The sequence below is a fragment of the Cyprinodon tularosa genome, unplaced genomic scaffold, assembly GCF_016077235.1.
Source record: "Cyprinodon tularosa strain WSP-4 unplaced genomic scaffold, ASM1607723v1 ctg142, whole genome shotgun sequence".
NCBI lineage: Eukaryota > Metazoa > Chordata > Actinopteri > Cyprinodontiformes > Cyprinodontidae > Cyprinodon > Cyprinodon tularosa.
Genome location: NW_024038243.1, coordinates 1,564,512 through 1,583,865, shown reverse-complemented (window position 1 = coordinate 1,583,865; position 19,354 = coordinate 1,564,512). Strand labels below are relative to the sequence as shown.

At 38.7% G+C, this 19,354-nt stretch overlaps 1 protein-coding gene across 6 annotated transcripts in view; it reads right to left on the bottom strand.

Annotated features, from left to right (window-relative positions):
• The window catches only part of sh3gl2a (SH3 domain containing GRB2 like 2a, endophilin A1), a 47,037-nt gene extending 29,257 nt beyond the window's left edge, over positions 1–17,780 (bottom strand). For 3 of the 6 annotated variants that reach the window (XM_038278589.1, XM_038278590.1, XM_038278593.1), the window contains exon 1: positions 17,511–17,779. In XM_038278589.1, the coding sequence (XP_038134517.1) occupies positions 17,511–17,555 (45 nt within the window). In that variant the 5' untranslated portion in view covers positions 17,556–17,779. Of the gene's footprint in view, positions 1–17,510 lie in introns of all 6 variants that reach the window. The other 3 variants (XM_038278587.1, XM_038278592.1, XM_038278588.1) reach the window with 3 other exon arrangements.
• Positions 17,781–19,354: the final 1,574 nt, after the last annotated feature.

Below are 19,354 nucleotides of genomic sequence, written 5' to 3'. Positions count from 1 at the left end.
ATAAATATTTTTTATACATATATTTTATATTTCTGATTAAAATCAAAACCAAGACAAGTAAAGGTGCACCAAAAAACTAACAAGGTGTTAGGGTGCAATTTTTTAAAAATATTTTCCAGTAGCAGCATGGAGAGACGAGAAACTGTAAACATACAGAATTTTAAAGTCTGGGGTTTCGGTGCAGTATGATGCTTAATTAAAGAGCAGAGGACAAAGTTGTAAAATATCAGGTCATCTTTAAAAAGATTTCTGCAATAAAATAAAATAAAAAAAATACATTGAGAAAAATTATTAAAAATGTCCTTAGATTCAAACCAAAAAAATTTTTATCTTATGTTAACAGTTAGAAAAATGTACCCCTGATTTCAGTGATTTTATTTTGAAGTTTCAGTTTACAGAAGAATTCTGAAAAAAGAAAAGAATTAGATGAAAATAAAGAAATTAGAAAATGTAAAGAACACTTTGTCAGAACGCACAGCCATGTAGGAGACAAAGAAGACACTGCAGGTATTTATCACCACCATCGCTTCCCTGCAGTCTGTGGAAAGCAGATTTTCCTAAACCTGGCTGCCAGAAATCTAATTTATCTCTGTTACTGATGGAGATTAATGTCTGACTTCAAACTGGAGGGTAAAACTACTATTACAAAGAAAAAAAACAGGCAGTGGCTCAGTTCTACTAAAATCAATAGTGAATTTAAACAAACACAAATGTGAACACTCTCTAAACATCTCCTCTAACATTCAGTCCTACTGCACAACAAAAAACAAAAAGAACTCCACAAGCAGAGATGACCCAATAAAAAAGGAGAAAATTGAAAGGCGTCAGCAGATCGACATCTTCTGTATCTCATATTGACTGTATGAGATACAGAAGCATCTGGTTTGATTAGTTTTTCTGTCAAAAACAAGAGGTACGATTGACGAGATGGACGAACCACAGTGGTAACCACGGCAACAATACTGATCACAGCGGCTGGTCATTTATACACTTCAATATAACAGAATAATTCATTACATTTTCTATGATATATAAAACTGTCAGTATGTTTTTTTTAGTTATCCTGAGATATAACTAACCAAAGTGGAATAAATAAATAAATAAAAAATACTGTTTTAACCAAAGTCTGCTCTAATTGGTTGATCACCTCTGCAATGACTAACGGGATTAACGGGAAGAACACCAGCCGCTGAGAGATGTTTTAATTCAACCAGTCAACGAGTCAAGAAGCTTTGTCAAACTCAGGTGAGCAGAGAAGATGAAAGCTTGAGTTTTTGCTCTTACTTCAGATTCGTTGGCATCAAACACTTTGCAGAATGGAAATGGATAAAAGCAAAAAAAGAAGTAAAACCTCAGAAAGGCTCAGAAGCCAAGGTTCAGGAAAGGCCTAGACAAAGTCTGCACTAAAATAAAAGCTCGTTAATGATGAAAAAACCCTTTCAGTTCGGCTGAAATGGAGCTTAAGCGTAAATTCAATCTGGAAGACTCTTATCAGCGTCACCTGAACCACCTTTTGCACCTTCTCCAAAGCCAATCTTTCAAGATCCCCTTCATTTAGATGCAAGCTCCTCTCTCCTGCATGCAAATTAACCTTCACCCTCCTCCACTCCATGTCCTCCCTCACTCTGAGACTATTCAAAGTCCCAGGTTACTCATCCAAGTGTACATTGATTTACAGCATTGAAGTCTTCTGCCAGGGCCCAAGCGCCAAATATCTTATTTCTTTTATGTCAATATCTGCATATCTGCTTCTGTCTCCTTGAACCCCAGTTGGCCTAGGAAGATGACCGTTCACTGAGCCTGGTTCTGCTGGAGGTTTCTTCCTGTCTAAAGGAAGTTTTCCTCTCCACTGTCGCTACATGCATGCTCAGTTAGATGCATGCGTTCCTGCAATACGCTGTTTGAAAATGCATGATGGAAAGTGTTCATAGGTGGAGCAACCAGGTGTTAGGTTTAGGGACAATTGTTTTTGAAATGTTGACATGCAATTTCATTCTCAAAAAATGTAATTTTAAAAACCACTAAGTTAAGTTAAAAAAATGTTTTAAGTAAGTTTTATCCACTAGGGGTGCTAGTGGATAACTTTCATGTTTAATCCCCCTGAAGGCCACTGCAGAAATTGCACTAGCAAAGTGAACCAGTTGGCCTTCATGTTTTTAATGATAGCAGACAACTAATCATCTAAAGTATTTGTGATAAAATAGTGGAGTGAGAATAAAACATTTTCTCAGCTCCAAATCCTCCCAACTGCAGGCATGTCTTGGTGTAATGTCTAAATGTAAGCAGACCTGGTTGTCTCTGATGTACAGCTGCAGTAAATCCACCTTTCATTAAGGCTGGGAGGTTTTCGTTTCAGGAATCATCAGCAGGGTTGTGTGAAAGTAGGTCAAATCAATAATTTATGGTCTAGAAACACACACCAACTACGTGTTTTAACGTTTTGAGGTGTGCAGAAAGGGCTACATTTGACATTCACAGGATTTGATGTTTGGAAAAACAAATGCTGGTTACAGAACTGATTGAATCTCCCATTTTAAAGTGAAAACAGCCCTTTAGGATAGAAAGGAAAGGAAGTTTTTAATAGGTTTTAATAGGATGAACAACGATGCAATGGTTCTTCTAGCATATCTGATTATCAGAGGATTCCTACTTTTCTTTGAATATTCACAGCTCAATTGCAGACACTCATCATCAGCAATAATGTCAATAATTTTACATTTTTATCAATTTATAGTCCTACACATCTGGAACAAAATCCTTTCTAGAAAGTTTTTAGCTTAATTTGACAAATCTCTGCTAATTTCTCAGTGTTTACGATTGTATGAAAAAAAAAAAAGTCTGGTTTGATTGCATTTATTGGATAAAACCAGTACCTAGAACCATGAATTAATGATTAGGAACTATATAAAGAGATATGTAAAAGAACACATTGAGATGCATTGTTAAAATCCTTCGGAGTCATTTTTCAAAAGCTGCAGATTCTAAAATCATCAATTCATACCGCTGTATGTCCCAAGTCATCTGCACACACTTAATTTCTCCTAATCTGACAGCAAAACCAAAGTGTGGCTCTTAGGAATGACCAAGACTCAAGTCTTTCATAGGCTGGAAATGGTAAAGCATTGCTTCATTATGGATATAGGAGGTGTTGAACAATAAAGAACCCTTTGCTGCAAAACCACAACTTTAAACCAGAGCTGAAATTTGCCTGTAAACATAGAGAGGATCAAAGTGTCATTGGACGGAGCTGGTTAGCCTCCGTGACAAGAACCATGTATGTAGGAGCCAAACTCAAATGCTGGAACTTAAGAACAACATATTAACTTTCAAGCACGGCAGTGTAATAATTATGCTGTGTTACCAGTGCCACTGGGGCACAGAGGGACAGAGACAATTCAGTTTAATCCTACCAGCCACATTAACAACAAGACAACAATAAATCAAGTCTTCAAAAACTCTGTCAGAGAAATCATATTGCATTTACGTTCCAGAACAAGGAAGCAAAAGCAGGGAATAGTGATAAAAAAAAAAAAAAAAAAAAAAAAAAAACACAAAGTAAATATTAAATAAATACAGAGGTGTTCGATGCCTGGTACATGTTTAGTCAGTGCTGCCAGCAGTATTTAAAAGCCTGATGGTGAAGAAATAAAATCGTTTTCATATCTGTTAGTTTTCCTTTAGGGGGGCGAGGTAGCGCCGTACTAAGGGCATAGATAGATCCTGTCTAGGAACGAGGCCAGGACAAATCATGAGCTCCCTAGCCTTCTGAAGCACCCATTCTTTTTCCAGAGGGAGTTAAGGCAATGGTTCCCAACCCAGTTCCTGAAGGACACCTGTACTGCATCTTTTAGGTGTTTCCTTGTCCCACACCACAAAAAATGGCTGATTAACAGGTTTCTGTACTGTAGCTCTTGATTGCAGAGGAGGAGGCCTCATTTAAATCAGGTGTGTTGAAATAGAGACGTATCTAAAACATGCAGGTCAGCGGTTCCTGAGGAACTGGGTTGGAAACCATTCTCTACTTTTTAGTAACGTTACAGGTTGTTTGGACTCTGCTAATTTTCATGTTTAGAGAATATAGCAGCTGTTCAAAGGGCTTTGTAAGGTTGGCGAAGAGTGTGTTTATTAAAGGGCTCATAGAATGATTCTATAGGGTATTTGATGCTGGTCCTTAAGGTCTCTGAATAGGGTGTGTAACATTGGTTGGGCTGAAAATGGTATATTTGCTGTTCTATGAGCCCTGGTTAAAATCCCCAGAGTGAAACGACAGGTTTTCTTCCTTTTATGGTATGCTCATAAATATGTAGATGAGCTGTGCACGGATTGGTTAGTTTACAACGAGCTAAGATGCTGATTAAAGACGCATCATAGCAACAAGCACTCACTGACTGAAACGTCAAATTGTTGATATGGTAGGGTGACCAGACGTCCTCTTTTTCCATGACATGTGCTACTTTTCATGTTGGTCCGGGAACCCCGGAAGGGAGCACGGAGCCAGCAGGGGACGGAGCAACCGAACCCGACCCGGTGACGGTAGCCTGGACAAAAACGGCCCCGTGCTTCCTCCCCCCACGCCTTACCCACCCCCAGCCCCCCCTCCTTCCGGCTGGTCCGATCCAGTCAGCAGCAAGCAATCAAGACTTCATAACCCCCCTCCAAGCCAGAACCAAATAAGGCAACATCGTTTGCATTTGCGGCCAGATGGGGTAATGTAAGGCCATTGACAAGGCAATGCAGCTTTCGTAACAGAACTCAACAGAAAGACAAGAAGAAGACATATAAACCAAAGCTTTATATGTCAAACACTCAACCCCTTTATGCCCATTGTTCCAAATATGCAACAAAACTTTTGTATTATATACACAGCAAAGATAGCGAGTGGATGTGCCAGTTATAAAACATTCAGGGTGGATCTAGAAACCTTTGGCAGGCTGGCGTTTCCTTTGCAAATAGTCCCTAAAGTTGAACGTTATCATTGACAGTCAAAATTGTTGTTTCTTTTATTTCTATACATTTCTATTTATTTTTAGAATAAATTGAAAGTTTAGAAATTGCAATTTGGCAACTACTTAAAGGCAAAACCCAATTTTTTTCAATTTGAACTTACATGTATATAAATGTAGGCGTCAAGCAGTTAAATACTTTGCATGAGATTAATAAATGATAAAATATAGATATTCAATAGAAATCTTAATCAGAGGTCAACAATCCAGCCAGAATTTTTTCAAAAGTTTGCAGAAGTTTATGAAAAGTGCAATGCAAAACTATGCATTTTGTGCAAAGACATTTTACCAAACCCTGTTATTTAAAATTCTCATGAGTTCTATCATCACTCTGCTCTATCTCTATGTCTGGTACCAAATATAATGTATTTACTGTACAGGATTCAGAGTGAAGTCGGGCAAATCTAGGAAAGCACAAAATGCAGAGTCCATGGATTATTAACAGTTCTCATAAAAAATCTGGAATGAAGAAATAAAAGAGCTGACCAAAGGCACAAGTGAACCAAGCAGCTACTGAAGGCTACAAACCAGCAGTATCAACCTTATTGATGATGCTAAGAGCCTATCTGACAGGAATTGGTTTCCCTAATGGGATTCTGCTTTGGGCCTCATTCAGTTCGGTTACGGCTCTGGATATTTCAGCACAGCAACACTTCATGGAGGAACAAAAAGCTTCTAAATATGTGCTGAAAAAATACATGAAACGTCTCATAAACAAGGGAGGCTGTTTTCTTCCAGCCTTTATTTCACGGTTTCCAACTTGTTCTTCAGTCTGTGGGAGGTGTTTGTTATGCTAAGTCTGTTTAATAAAAATATCTGCTCATCATTAAGCCTGAGGCAACGATCACCCGTCCTGAATATGATGAACATGCTCCTGCCTGTCTGAAAACAAACTGTATTTTGCAAACAGCTGTGTTTTATCACTTGGTGGGGAAAATCACATACGATAGGAGCGCCAAAATTCCCAGATGACACAGACTAAAAATATAAAGGCAACAAAAGGCACGCTTCTCTGACTGCATCACATGCTGCATCTGTCCGCCTTGTCCTGCACATGAGGCACGTTTTACAGATTACAGCCGCATCACTCCGGTTCTGACTCACATCCAGCCCCTCTATGATGCAAAGTCACTGTGCTCGGATTAATGGGAGTATAATCCCTGACAAGCCATTCGGCTTCAGCTGGTAGGAGGACGATGTCTGAGCACGAGGGTTAGTGGGTTCACCGTGAGGCTTAGATCAGACGGCAGGAGTTTCCTGCAGAGGGGAAATCAGCCCAGAGATATACGCTCTGTCCCCTCACATGAATCTACTCCCTCCCATCTGGCCTCTACACAGTATCTACATGAGCCAAATTAGACATCAGAGCGAACACATGATGCCTCTTCTCTTTTTCCTGCCCTTTCTTCCACTTCCCCTCTCATTCCTCTGGCACTTTATCTCCTCCTTCCTTCATATCTATTTCCTCCTACACAGATATATTTTCTGCAAGACATTATGTAAGAATTAATATTCAGCTTTTAAATAAAAAAAGTTATTAAAAAGGTAATCCCTTTTTTAGATACCTTTGTGTCAGAATACATAGAAGAAGAGTAAAGAAAGAGCCTCCAAAATAATCTCTATTAAGCTTAGATAGACTGGACACAGTCAAGCATTTTTTCCCCACAGAAATCCAACCAAAATAACTTAGAAGTTAGCAGTTCCTTCTGCACTACTGTAACAGTAGTTTGCCTGTGCCTGTGAATTGCGGCTACAATAAAAAAGAGGCACAATGCATGAATGTAGAAAATCTGCTATTGTAAATATTTGCACCAGTAGAGGGGATGTTTATAAAGGAGAAAGGAATGAAGATAAATTGTGGGATTTCCTGTTTCAGAGAAAGGTGCCAGAAGGTGTTAAATGATTCTAATCCAGAAGTTAACAACCATGAACCCTCTTCAACACTGAAACCCTTCAGCTAATTTTCCACCAAGATAAAGCCGCAGGTTTCAATAATGAAAAAGTGAAATACATAAAAAATGTTATGACATAGGAATGCTAAATGTAATAATAATAACCAGTCAGTTAAAATCAGATTGAGATATAATTATCATACTGAAGATTAACTCAAGCTAATTTTATGTACAAGCAGAGATGGAGTTACTGTTCTGTCCCATAAGGCATAAGAGGGCCCCATAAAACTCCTCATACCTGTATGGCAATACAGTTATTACTCATTTGTGCACATTAATAATGTTTTTGACTAAAATTATTTTGTTAAAATTCTATCAAAGTGCTTATTGTTAAATGATCCACAACGACAACAGCAAAATAAATAAAAACAATGGAGTGAAGAGATGAAATAGGAGATAAGAGAAAAAGAAGACGAAGAGAAATGACCCCGGAGACAATAAAAAGGGAGAAAGAAGGAGGGAAGCAGAAAGATGCTCCCAAAGGTGCAGAAAGTGACCAGCTTCTTTACTGTAGCAGCAGCTAGCAGCTGCAGCAAGCCCAACAATGATGCTGACACCTGTTAGGAGGAGATGAACATCCAATTAGAATCAAAACTGTCGAAGGGGACATTTTTTAATCCCTATTTATCCCAATAATGAAGAGAAAGCTTAAAGGTCATTATGAAGCAAGAGTCAAAGTTTCATTTGTTTTTGCTATAAAGGATTAGAAAGTAATCATTAAAGGGTTGTTGTTTTTTTAAGGCTTTATGAGTTCATTGTTGGGGCTTCATAGGTCAGTAGATATGGACCTCCTGGTTGTAACATTTTCAAGGTTGACATGAAAATAATTTAGGAAATAAAAGGGTGACAATACAACGAGAAATCATGGAAACATCTGGAAGAGGACAACAAGAAAAAAGGGACAGGAAGATGTATATATAAGGCAGAAGAGCAGAAACAACAAGAGAGAAAAGTAAAGAAATAAAAACACTGAGAAAAAAACAGGAATAAGAAAAAAGAAAAAAGGAAGAAAAGATGGAACAGAAAGAAAGCAATGAATAGAACAATGCTAGTTTTTTCTGTTAAAACATCTTTACGTTTATAATTGACCTGCTGTTTGGTGCCTCGTCTGCTCATTCAAAGGAGCCCATGCCTGCCTTCACCTTTGGCCTCAAATGTCCTTTATCCACCACAGATGTTGCAACTTTTGGGGATGATTTTGGCAGTCATAATCACGGTTCATTATTCATGCCCGCTGCTTTTTGGACATGTTAGCGTACTTTAGTGCTGAAATCCCGTAAAGGTCACCTCCTAGAGGCACTCTAGCTTTCTTTCTGCTGTGCTTCTTCCGCTGACATTAAGTCATAAAGGACGCAGATGATGAAGCACACATAGCGCCTTATTGGTAGGTCTGAGTGTTTGGAGATAAAAACGCTTTGTGAGGAATCGACTGAAAGCATTTCAAAACTTCAAAATACCTCATTTACTCACACTGGAAGATGTAAACAACATACTTAGCTAATTTTAACAGCATTTAAAGAATCATGTGAGTAAATCTGAGATAATGAGATAAGACACCTAACTAAACAAAAAACATTTTCAGCACCTATTACCAACAGTGTGGCAGTTTATCATATTGTGTTGTGATTTTATCAAAGTTTTGAAGTACGGTAAAAAATCTAAAATTTTTAAATTGCGCTTTTATGAAACTATTTCACATTTAGCACAGACCTTAAGCTTAACATGCAAACATACTATGCAAACAGAAATTAAAACACCCAGAGAAAATAAACTAGAAACACTTGAAGATATAAACATCCTTACAAGAGGAATATGAGGTGTTGTTTCTAATTTGTAGGAGGTAGGAATGTCTGCCAGCAGGAATGACATTAACCATCTCTGCTCTCTTATTTATACCAAATCTGCAAATCACTCTGCACGGCTCTTCATTATTGGCAGCAAAGCAAAGGCTGACAGTAGGTGTGAACATGAAGGCAGGATTTACAGCAAGCTTCTGCTTTTCATATCTAGATAAAAGAATAAAATGTCCTGAACGTCCCTGAGGTTTAAATGCATGCCTGCTAGACAGATTACTGTAGAGTAATTTACTCTTATCGTTGTTTTCTAACATTGGAATAAGAGGGAAATGACCTTCAGAAAAAGGAAAATGGCTTCACATTAAAAGTAAATTATGAAGCAAAACTACCGCACTATGGCAGTTTTTAAATAATTGTCTATTTTTAGCAAACAAAAGACGGTGTTTCCCCTTTAATTACGTGTTTCGAGGCTGCCCTCCTGCTGCTGGTAGCTTGAGTCATCGCATATCTCTTCTGCAGTGGTTGATGCTCAGAATGTGAAATATACAAGTGCTGAATAAAACATAGAGCTCGGCCTAAATACTGATGCAACGGGAGAGGAAGGCAGAGGAGGAAGGAGGACAGGAAAATGCAGACTGGGAAGAACAGCAGCTCTTTTCTGTGGTTAAACCAGATAGAAAACTCCTCAGATAAGATGGATCTTTAAACACTTTCAATTCTGTTTCCATTGAGCAGAAACATGCAGAAAAAACCTGGTCTGGCTAAACTTATTCTCATGAAAGCTACCTCTTTATTCACTTCCACAACAGTTAAAAATATTTGGATCTGTATTTCAATGCTGTGCAGTTTTTGAGCAAAATCGCATCAAAGCAGATTTTTTTTGTGCCCACTTTACACTTTAGTAAAGATGACTCCAACCACATCCAAGATATCCAAAACCATTTAAAAAGGACTCTTGAAAACAAATTTGGATGAAAAAAGTCAAAAAACAATCCAGTGGACCAAAAACAAAGCCTTGTTTAAGCTTAGAAAACATGCAAATTGAACCAGACGAATGGGTCATTGGGTTCCCTGAAAAAAATGGAAAAAGCTTCTGGATGGGAAGCGGAACGTCTTCAAACTTGGAAAAAAAGTCCACTGGTTTGGTTTATTTAACTCTTTTTTTTCACAGAACTGTTTTTTTTTTTTACTTTGGAATGACTCTGACCTGGATGACTGAGAATCTTCACCAGCATTCATTCTTTGTTCCTGCAAAGCAGCTTTTTTCCCTGCTGCTCTGCTTGTACCATAAAGTTACTGTCATAGGTGTAATCCCGGCAGTGGAATACTTATATGATATTATAACAACATACAAAGATACTCTACATAAAGGTTTCTGCAAGGTTTCTGCACCTCCATCATCAGTTTCAGTCTTGCTGTGAAGGAGAAAACATCTTCAGTGTTTCCATCCTCTTAGCAGCAGCATGAACTGTTTTGTACCACTGAGCAGCCACTGTACTAATGTCACACTAATCCTAACCTAAAACAACTCTCTGAGGGCCTTTTGATCACTATTTAAGCTTGGTGAGCAAATGCCATTACACAGAATATGAGCCTGATCTCCAAACATCCAAATAAGAGACATTAAATTGCATGTGCAGTTTATTCTAGTACCGTAGTACTGCCATAAGTGGCCGTGTTACAAGAGATCTATTAAGATTTCTGTGCAAACGTTAAGGCGTGCAAGGCGGTTTGCTTCCTTTATTACGGCCATTAAAATGAGCAGTTTGAGACATAAAAAAACAAATGATAATAATTATTTATTAACAATAATAGTACTAAATTATATTTATAGTGCAATTCAGTTTATTTCAATTCAGTTAATTTATATAGTGCCTATTAATAACACTTTACAGTTCACCAGATCATCTAGTCAAATTGATTCAAAGTTTTCTATCTAAGAAAATCCAGTTGATCGCATCGACTCATTAACTTGAAGGCAATCCCTCACACTAAGCATGCTTGTAAGCGACAGTGGAGAGAAAAAACTCCCTTTTAACAGGAAGGAACCTCCAGTAGAACCAGACTCAGTGTGAGCGGCCATCTGCTGAGGCCGACTGGGTTTCAAGGAGACAGAAGCAGACAAACAGGAAGCAGCAGAGATACAGAACTCCACAGAGGTAGCCTAGTGTTATGAACAAAAGTAAAAAATTTAATTTTAAAAATGACCAAAGTCAAATATATATATATATATATATATATATATATATATATATATATATATATATATATATATATATATAAATAAAAGTAAAATTAAACATGAGGAAGTATTGTTTCAGTTGATGCAATATAGTGCAAAAAAAGGCAGGACCAGAATAATTTCATAGAACATGACTATGCTATGTCATCGTTAACAGATGTGCACTTTCAGCTGTAACCCCCATATTTCATCACATGTAATATAAAGCAAAAATCCCTCTTAATATGCATCCGATTGCATTGCAAAGAATATATATGAGACTATAAAGGTATAAGCAGGAGTGAAGTTTCACTAGCAAGCTATTTGTTCCCAGGATAATGAACTGGTTGTTTCTCTGATTACATTAAGGGGACTCCTGCGCCTCCTTCATCCAGTCTGGTTTTACTGCATTGCTGCACTTGGACACATCCTGACTGCTACCGTTTGCTGAATACAGAATTCAGTCCCTTAACGTGGTGGTTAAAAAGTCTGAAAACTGCAAAAAGGTCAGTCTTTATTTCAACATTTAGAGGCAGATATTCAGGAAACATTTCTGCCATATGTTGGAAGCTGTCATTAGCCAGAGCCTGGAAATGAATTAAAAGAGCTTTAATCTTCCAGCATAGAGAGATTTCTGAAACGTTCTGCAGGAGAGTAAATCCCTGGAGATCCTCTGATCCCTTCGCTTCTTAAATCCTCCCTGTCTCCCACTTCTACCTGCCCCTTTATGCTTCTCATCTCCTTCTTATCTTTTTTTTTTTTATTCTAGCTCCAGTCTTTTGGACCTTTCCATCCCATCTGTTATCTCCCCACTGGATCCGCTCTCCTATGCACTACCGTGGCCCCAGTAAGGATCCAGCCTGGATGAGTCACCCACTCACAATCTGCTGCCCCCCCTGAAGCCCAGTAGGCATCGGCCACATCCAAGGACCCCTCTGCTCTCCCTGAGGCTTTCATGGACACATATTCGCATACATTTATATCAACCCTGACAGCAGAAAATACCTAAAAAAAAAAAGATAAATGAGAAAACAGGCTCATTTAAAAACATTTTCATATTTAATTCATGTTTTTTTTTTATTATTTGGCTTTAAGGGTTAGGGAAAATTATCTCCTGGATCTGAGGAATTAAAAAGCTGCTTTCTAGCTCTGATATTAGTATTCAGTTCACATCATGGGAAAGCTCCTGTCAAACCCAGACTCAGTAGAAAATATAAGATTACTGCAGCAGGAGCTTCACCCACAAATAAAAATCTGCTTACTGCGCGTTGAAGCTTTAAGTCTGCAGACAGGTGTGTCCCAGCAGCCAATCACACTCCTACAGGTAGCAGCTGAGTCCTGATTATTATGTTCCTCCGTGTCAAAAAAAAAGATTAAAAAAAAAGCTAAAGACATTATTCTGAAAGGAGACATGGTGAAAAAAAGACTGAATAAAACAGCAGGGATTCCTCTCAAACTGTGGATCCTTTAATCACACAAAAAACTCAAAAAACTCTGTTATGATCAGTTCATCACAAACTAAAGAACATATGCAGCTGAGAAGCAGAGTTTAGACTTTAATCAAACAAATAGAGACCCATTCTCTTAGTTATCATATTAGTAAACTTTCCTTATCTGCATGCAGGGTTTTATTCATGTTTTTGGACACTTCTACTAAAGCATTTATTAAATGTTTACAACGAATCAGGAAAAAAAGGCTTTTGCAAGAAAAATGATCAGTAGAGATTTACTGTTCCACCAGACAGTGCAAATAAACTGAAAGGAAACAGAAAAACTCTAAAGATTCATCAGCATAATTTAGACAGGATGAGAAAATATTAATAAGGCTGACTAACGTCCAAAACCAGACTTCTACAACAGTCGTCCATCATATTTCTCATGCATACATGTGCTATTCTGAAACCTCTACAGCAGGAATCTATTTGGAAGATCTGAATGAAAGAAAGAAGCCATCTTGTGCTCTGTTTGCTCCAACTCCCTGTTGAACACCTTGACAACCTGAGTGGATCTATTTTTTTTATGTTGAAGAAGCAAAGCTGCAGTTAAATGTGGCCTTGGACTACCAGACTGAGACATGGCGCTGAAGAGAGCCTTCTGCTGCTGGGAGTGTCGGGAATGAGGCCTGGTGTGTGTGTATGTGTGGAAGAGGGCTGTAGTGTTGAGAAGCAGATTGGAGGAAAACAAAGAGAAGAATCCCTGTGCGCCTAAAACTAAAGGCAGAACAGAGTGATGCTCTCTGTTTGCACTCAGAGCCAAATAAACACACTTAAACTCACAGATAAAATCAAATGCACGGCCGCATTTCACCTTTAAACACTCACACCCAAAGCTGCAGGGAGGCATCTGCAGGGACAGACAGAGCTGTGCTGCTATCAGACGCCTCCTGTGTGTTGCTATTTCCACAATGAAAACTTTGTTCTAAGTGAGAAATGGGATGACAGTAATTTGCAATGGTTTGAATTATTTTTGCTTCTTGCTTCAAACAGCAGATCTGCTCAAATATAATTTTGCAGCTTCAGATTGGATGCCTGAACCCTTTCTCTCACATTCTGCTGCTAAACCCCCAAAAGGTAAAGAGGAAAAGAGGTGAAATCTTAAAGCAGAGAACTTTAATGCACGTATTGTTATCAGTGGGTGGAGCTTCAGTGTTTCTTTGCATCTTAGGTTCAGCCGCTCAGGCAGAATGGTGCAAACGGCCATTTGTAAATGTGCTGAAGCAAAAGACTGGTAGAGAAGAAGAAGCGTGCATGTGTGACTCAGCCTGGAGGTGCTTTGTTCGTGTCGGGCCTGAAGCCGACCGTCAGCCACGCTCTGACTCACCAGGACAGAATCAGAACCTCCCTGTGGCTCTTCAACAACCACGGAAACGGATCACAGCCTGGGAACTTGGGAGGGGCAGTGAGGGCAGATCTGTCACTGTGGCTAAGGAAGGAAGACCACCACTCTGATCAGCCGGGCAAAGGTTTGAAATCACTTTCATTTTGTTACTCTTCCCTCTGTGCCACACGTTTCCAAACATTTCAGGCTGCCCCTCTAAATGCGACTGTTGACCCATAAAAATAAATTAATTTCTTCTCCCTATATCTATTGATAAATATAATGCTGCATAGTTAAATTCCCTTTTAAATGAACTTTTTAGGACATTTCAGTATTTAATTCATCATTTTGAATACTGCTTTTTAAACTTGTATTAGATAAATGAATAAAAATAAATGTATAAAAAAAATGAATAAATAAATGTTACATCTACTTATTTCATGGGACATTGATATTTAAGTATTTCATAATATATTTTGACCCTTCAAGTACCTGACAACCCACCAAGCGACCCCCTGCTCTAAGCAGTCACAATATCCTGCCTCATTTTAAACTGGCTCTGATCCACAGCTCATCAGAGGAAATAATCCTTCTATTATAAAAAGGCTCACAGGATGAAACAAGGTCAGTTTATTGATAAAGTACGTTCCAGTAGCAGGACGATTACAGGTGCTGCACATGAGGAAGATAATTAAAGGTATACTTTAGCAGCATACAGTCACAACAAATTACTGAGAACAATTCAGTTGAATAACTGACAGGAAATAAGATTTTTTTTCATTCCAAAAGGTGAATCCATCTTCCATGTGTTTCAACCAATAACTGCATTTTCTGATCAGCAACTAGGGGTGTAAATAATAATCCTTTTGTATCTCTGCATTGATCCACAGCCGATGATCCGATGCATCGACACGTCTGCAAGAGCATCGATTCATATTTTTTTCTATTCATTCCTCGGTTCTATTATCTATTTGCTCCTGGACGTAATTCTGACTCCCGAGCTGTGGTGGCGTTAAACCTATTTTTCCCTCCTACCTCACTTCCTTTAGCCACTACCCTCTACCTACTTGCAGTATTTGTTGATGCAAGGCCTTTCAGAATCTATAACACAGAGGATTTTTTTTTTTCTTCAGTGAATGATGTTTTCATAGGCCTAGGTGGAGTACAACTTTGCTACTTCTGTTATTATCTGTGGTTTCGCAAATAAAATGCGCAACATTGTTACAACTTTGATTGATTTATTTCAAATTTGAAACATTGTCTAACCTGTAAGGTGAAAATGCAAATCAAATCAAATCGAGGTGGATTCTTGAGTATCGAAAATAATCGAATCATTGGGTCAGGAAATTGATACTGAATGGATTCGCCATGATGGGTGGGATTTACACCCCTATCAGCGACTGCATGTTTACTGAAAACTTAAATACGTTAATATTCCTAACACAAAGTCTTTGTCTTCATTATTATCATTAATTGTATCAGTGTTAGTATGTGTAAACTTTGAACCAATCTGACTGAATGATCCGTAAAAAGCCTTAAGATGGCATGTGTTATGAATTGGTGCAAATATAAATCACCTGGTTTTAATTTAATGGATTTATAAAATAATAATATGACCCTAAACAGTTAATAATAGCTGAACTCTGACCTTTGGGAAACCTTTAGAGTTGGAGCATCTGTTTTTCTAACACCTGGAGTGAAGGTCAGGATCCATTCTGGATGTTTTTTTAGTCCTTCTGTGCTAGCTTTAAACAGTGGGTCAATAGATGTTGTGCCAAAGATCTAAAATATGAACACAATGCAGCACCCATTATTTACCCATTCAGTTACTTTATCAAATCTAATTGGGAGGGAACTTAGATTTGTTTTCTCTGCAGGGATGATGCATTAATAGCCACAAATTATTTGGAAACTTTAGAAAAATCTTTCACATCTGTCACTTTTATCATCATCACTATATGTAAAATATCGGGACAATCTTTGAATCCATTTCACCCATCAAGATTGAGATAAATATTTACTGCTTACATACAGGGTGTTTGAAAATGTGAGCTTAAAACACCATGACAGACTGTAAGTAAATCGAAACAGAAATACATATATAGATGAGGAAATAGAAAACTATGGAGCAGCACCAAAAAACAAATCTACTAATCGATCTTATGATAAGCTGATGAAGATTCTCAATCATCCAGTCATTCCGTAAAAGTTTAAAAAACAATCCACTGGGTTTGGTTTCCAAGGTTTGAATAGTATTACAGGAGACAATCACCCCTTTAACGACTGACCTTCACAATCATAGACAGGTTTCAGATATTACAGGCTAACAATGGAATCCAATGACTCGCTCGTCAGTTTCAATTTGCATGTTTTCAAGCAATACAAGGCCTTGCTATATGAAGCCTCAAACTCACTCCAGATCCAGACATTTGAATTGAGAAAGCTTCCTGGAGGGGAAGCGAAACGTCTTCAAACCTTGGAAACCAAGTCCAGCGGATTGTTTTTTAAACTTTTACGGAAATCTTATGATAAGTTAGTCTACACGAGAGCCAATGTCCTTCTACGTTTAGAAACGTTCCTGACTTAACACAAAACACCTAGATCAAAAGGATAAATAACCTCCTGAGTCCTGCTAAAGGATCTAATAATGTGATTTAAAGACACATCTAAAGGTGCAGGACACTGGCCCCTATAGGGACCGTCCCCTGTGTTCTAGAAGTATTCATTCGCCAGAGAGCTGACTGACCCTCCCAGCATGGCGACTGGTTCTTTTTCATCCCACTCAGTTGTGCTAGACTTTGGAGATATGCAGGATATGATATACTACAGTTGCCCATGTCTGCTCTACTTGCAAAGAAAAACGTGTATTTAACTGTAGAGGTTGTTACAAATCCACCATTTTATAAATGCAATTTCATTGTTTAAAGAAAATAGGAGTGGAATAATTTCCATACGTTCTTAATGGTCAACTGAGGATGTCCTATGTGCCTCATTAAGTGATCTGTACTGAAAACAGCCTGGATCCAGAAAATAATAAAAGCAAAGAAAATGAGCCAATGTTTAAAGACAACTTTTAAAGATCCTGAGGAAGAATTAGCTTTATAAATCTATTATTCAAAGCTAGTTTAACTCTTTAGCACAGCAGGCCTTTATGTGAGGGTCGGTCTGTAATAACAGTGGGATGAATGAGGATGGTGTTTAGAGGGCGCAGGGGTCACGTCGCGCATCTGCAGCGGCGGGTTTCAGTGAAGGCGCACTTTCTGATTGCGTAACCTGAGCGGAGTTCCCGCTGTGGTTGGCTGGAGGGAACACCGACTTACATGGTTGGAGCAGAGCTGCTAGGAGCTGCAGCTCTGAAGGGTTTCTGGGGCGGAATGTCATCTGAAGGGTACCAGGAGGAACTGACGTCCCTGAAACCATGAGCTTCACGTTGCAGAGCCATCTGCTTCCTAGACTGACGCAAACAACCTGGATCGTGATCATTCTGATGTCCCTGAATAAGCAGGTAAAAGGCTTTCAGGGAGGTGTGATAGATGGTTGTTTTTGGCGCAATGCTGCAGCAGACCAGCTCCCCCCCTCAGCATCAGCATCAGATGGAGCTGCTGCACATCCAGCAGATTATAAAACCTTTGGTGAAATAAAACCTGATCATCGGGTCCGCAGAGGACACTCTGCCGCAGATCCAGATAAACCCACAGCCCGGGACGTCTTGTCCTCTTACCTGAGTGGCTTTGTGGAATTGCTTCTTCAGCCCCGCCACAGACATGATGCTTCACGGTGGTTCTGGTCGGAGATCTGCTCTGTCGCTGCGGTTCCGATGGGCTGAAAACCTGTCTCCAAACAGGATGTGTTTGCAGGCTGTGAGTGAGTCGGTGCTAATCCCGGTCTACGCTGGTCTGCTCCTCAGGGATCTCCTGTGTGTGAGAGGCTGAGTAAAGCCCCGATCAGCCCATTGGACGCTGAGCCCACATGTCTTTAAACGGAGCTGACGTCGAGAGACGCTCACTTTAAAGCGGCAGCAGCGGGTCTGATCCGAGCTGCACCAGAACAGGAGGCAGGGACTTTTCCATCTCTAAGGATCAACGGAGGAAGCAGGAAAACATGCCGTTATTCTGCCGAGAGGATTCAGCTGCAGCACCATGGACAGCGACACAGCACTCAGACATGAGCTGAAGAAATTAGTGCAGCTGTAAATCCCACTGCTCTACAGCTCTGAGCAAAAGTTAAAAATCAGCTTCCTTATTTACATTTTCATCTGAAAGATTCTCATTTTACATACAATCAATAAAAATGCTTTGTAACCAAGATATTCACAGCAGTCTTTGACTTGTTCTACAGTCGCCCTGCTGCACAAGGTGTTCTCAGAGTGCTGCATGGAAGAATATCAACAGAAAGATAGGTGGAAGGTGAATGGGATAAGCATTGGTTTGATTTGGAGGAGATTTTGAAAGTGGACTGCATGAAATCAAAGCTGCTTTAGAGTCCAGAGAGAAGTTTCTACGGTCTGTGATGAGCTGAGGTCCTGGAGTTCAGAGAGCCTTTGTTGTTTCATTCTGCTGACAAGCTTAATGGAGATACTGATTTAATTTCCCACCAGGACCTGGTGCCAGCCAACAAACATACTAACATACCTGCCTTAATTAGGACAGTAACACTTTGCTGGCCTGTGTGCTGGCTGGATCTAAACCCCATAAAGACATCACACTGTTGAAGTAAAATGAATGATGAAACACTGGAACCAGAGAACATTACAATCTCTATCAAAGCAATCTAGGGATCCTGAACACTTTAACAGAACCAGAGGTGTATGCTCCCCGTGCCGCACTAATTTATGCACTAAGCACTTAACACTAATTTATGCAAAGGAGTTTAAACTTAGATCCAAATGTCAGTTATTGCAGTGATATAATACAGATAATCTGAAGCCCTAGTGATTAAAAAAGAAAAAACACAGAAAAATAAAGAATAGAAGACGGCATTGACTGAACATTTTAAATACAATAATTTCACTTTTAGAACTGAGTTGAACTGAATAAATGCGTTATTTTTAATAATCACAGAGTTATACAATATGAAAACAGCTTCAACAATGAGAGACAGTACAAAAAGCAATGTCATTTTTATTTATACAGCACATTTAACAAAGCACTATGTCGAGCCAAGTGCTAAATATAAATATCCTCACATTTAATGTTTGGCATCTGTCTTTAAAATGATCTAGATCTTTTAGTAAAACAGCAAATCTAAGATCTTAATAAACATATTTAAAGGTACATTTCAGAAAAATGATAATACATTTGTTTTTACACATCAAATGTGCAATATTTGCTGAACCACATGTCAGTCTCTTTCTTGTTAGGAATCATCTGTTAGCTCTTGTTTATAATCAACTCTGGATTTATGAAGCTTGATGTGCGCTTTTTATTTAATTGTTTAACACATAAATGTTCTTTAATTTATGTTATGGACTTTTTTAAAAGACAGGGAACCAAAAAAGGGACACAAAAATAACAAGATCCCTCATTGAGAGGTTAAAAAAACAACAACAAACAACAAGTTTATTAA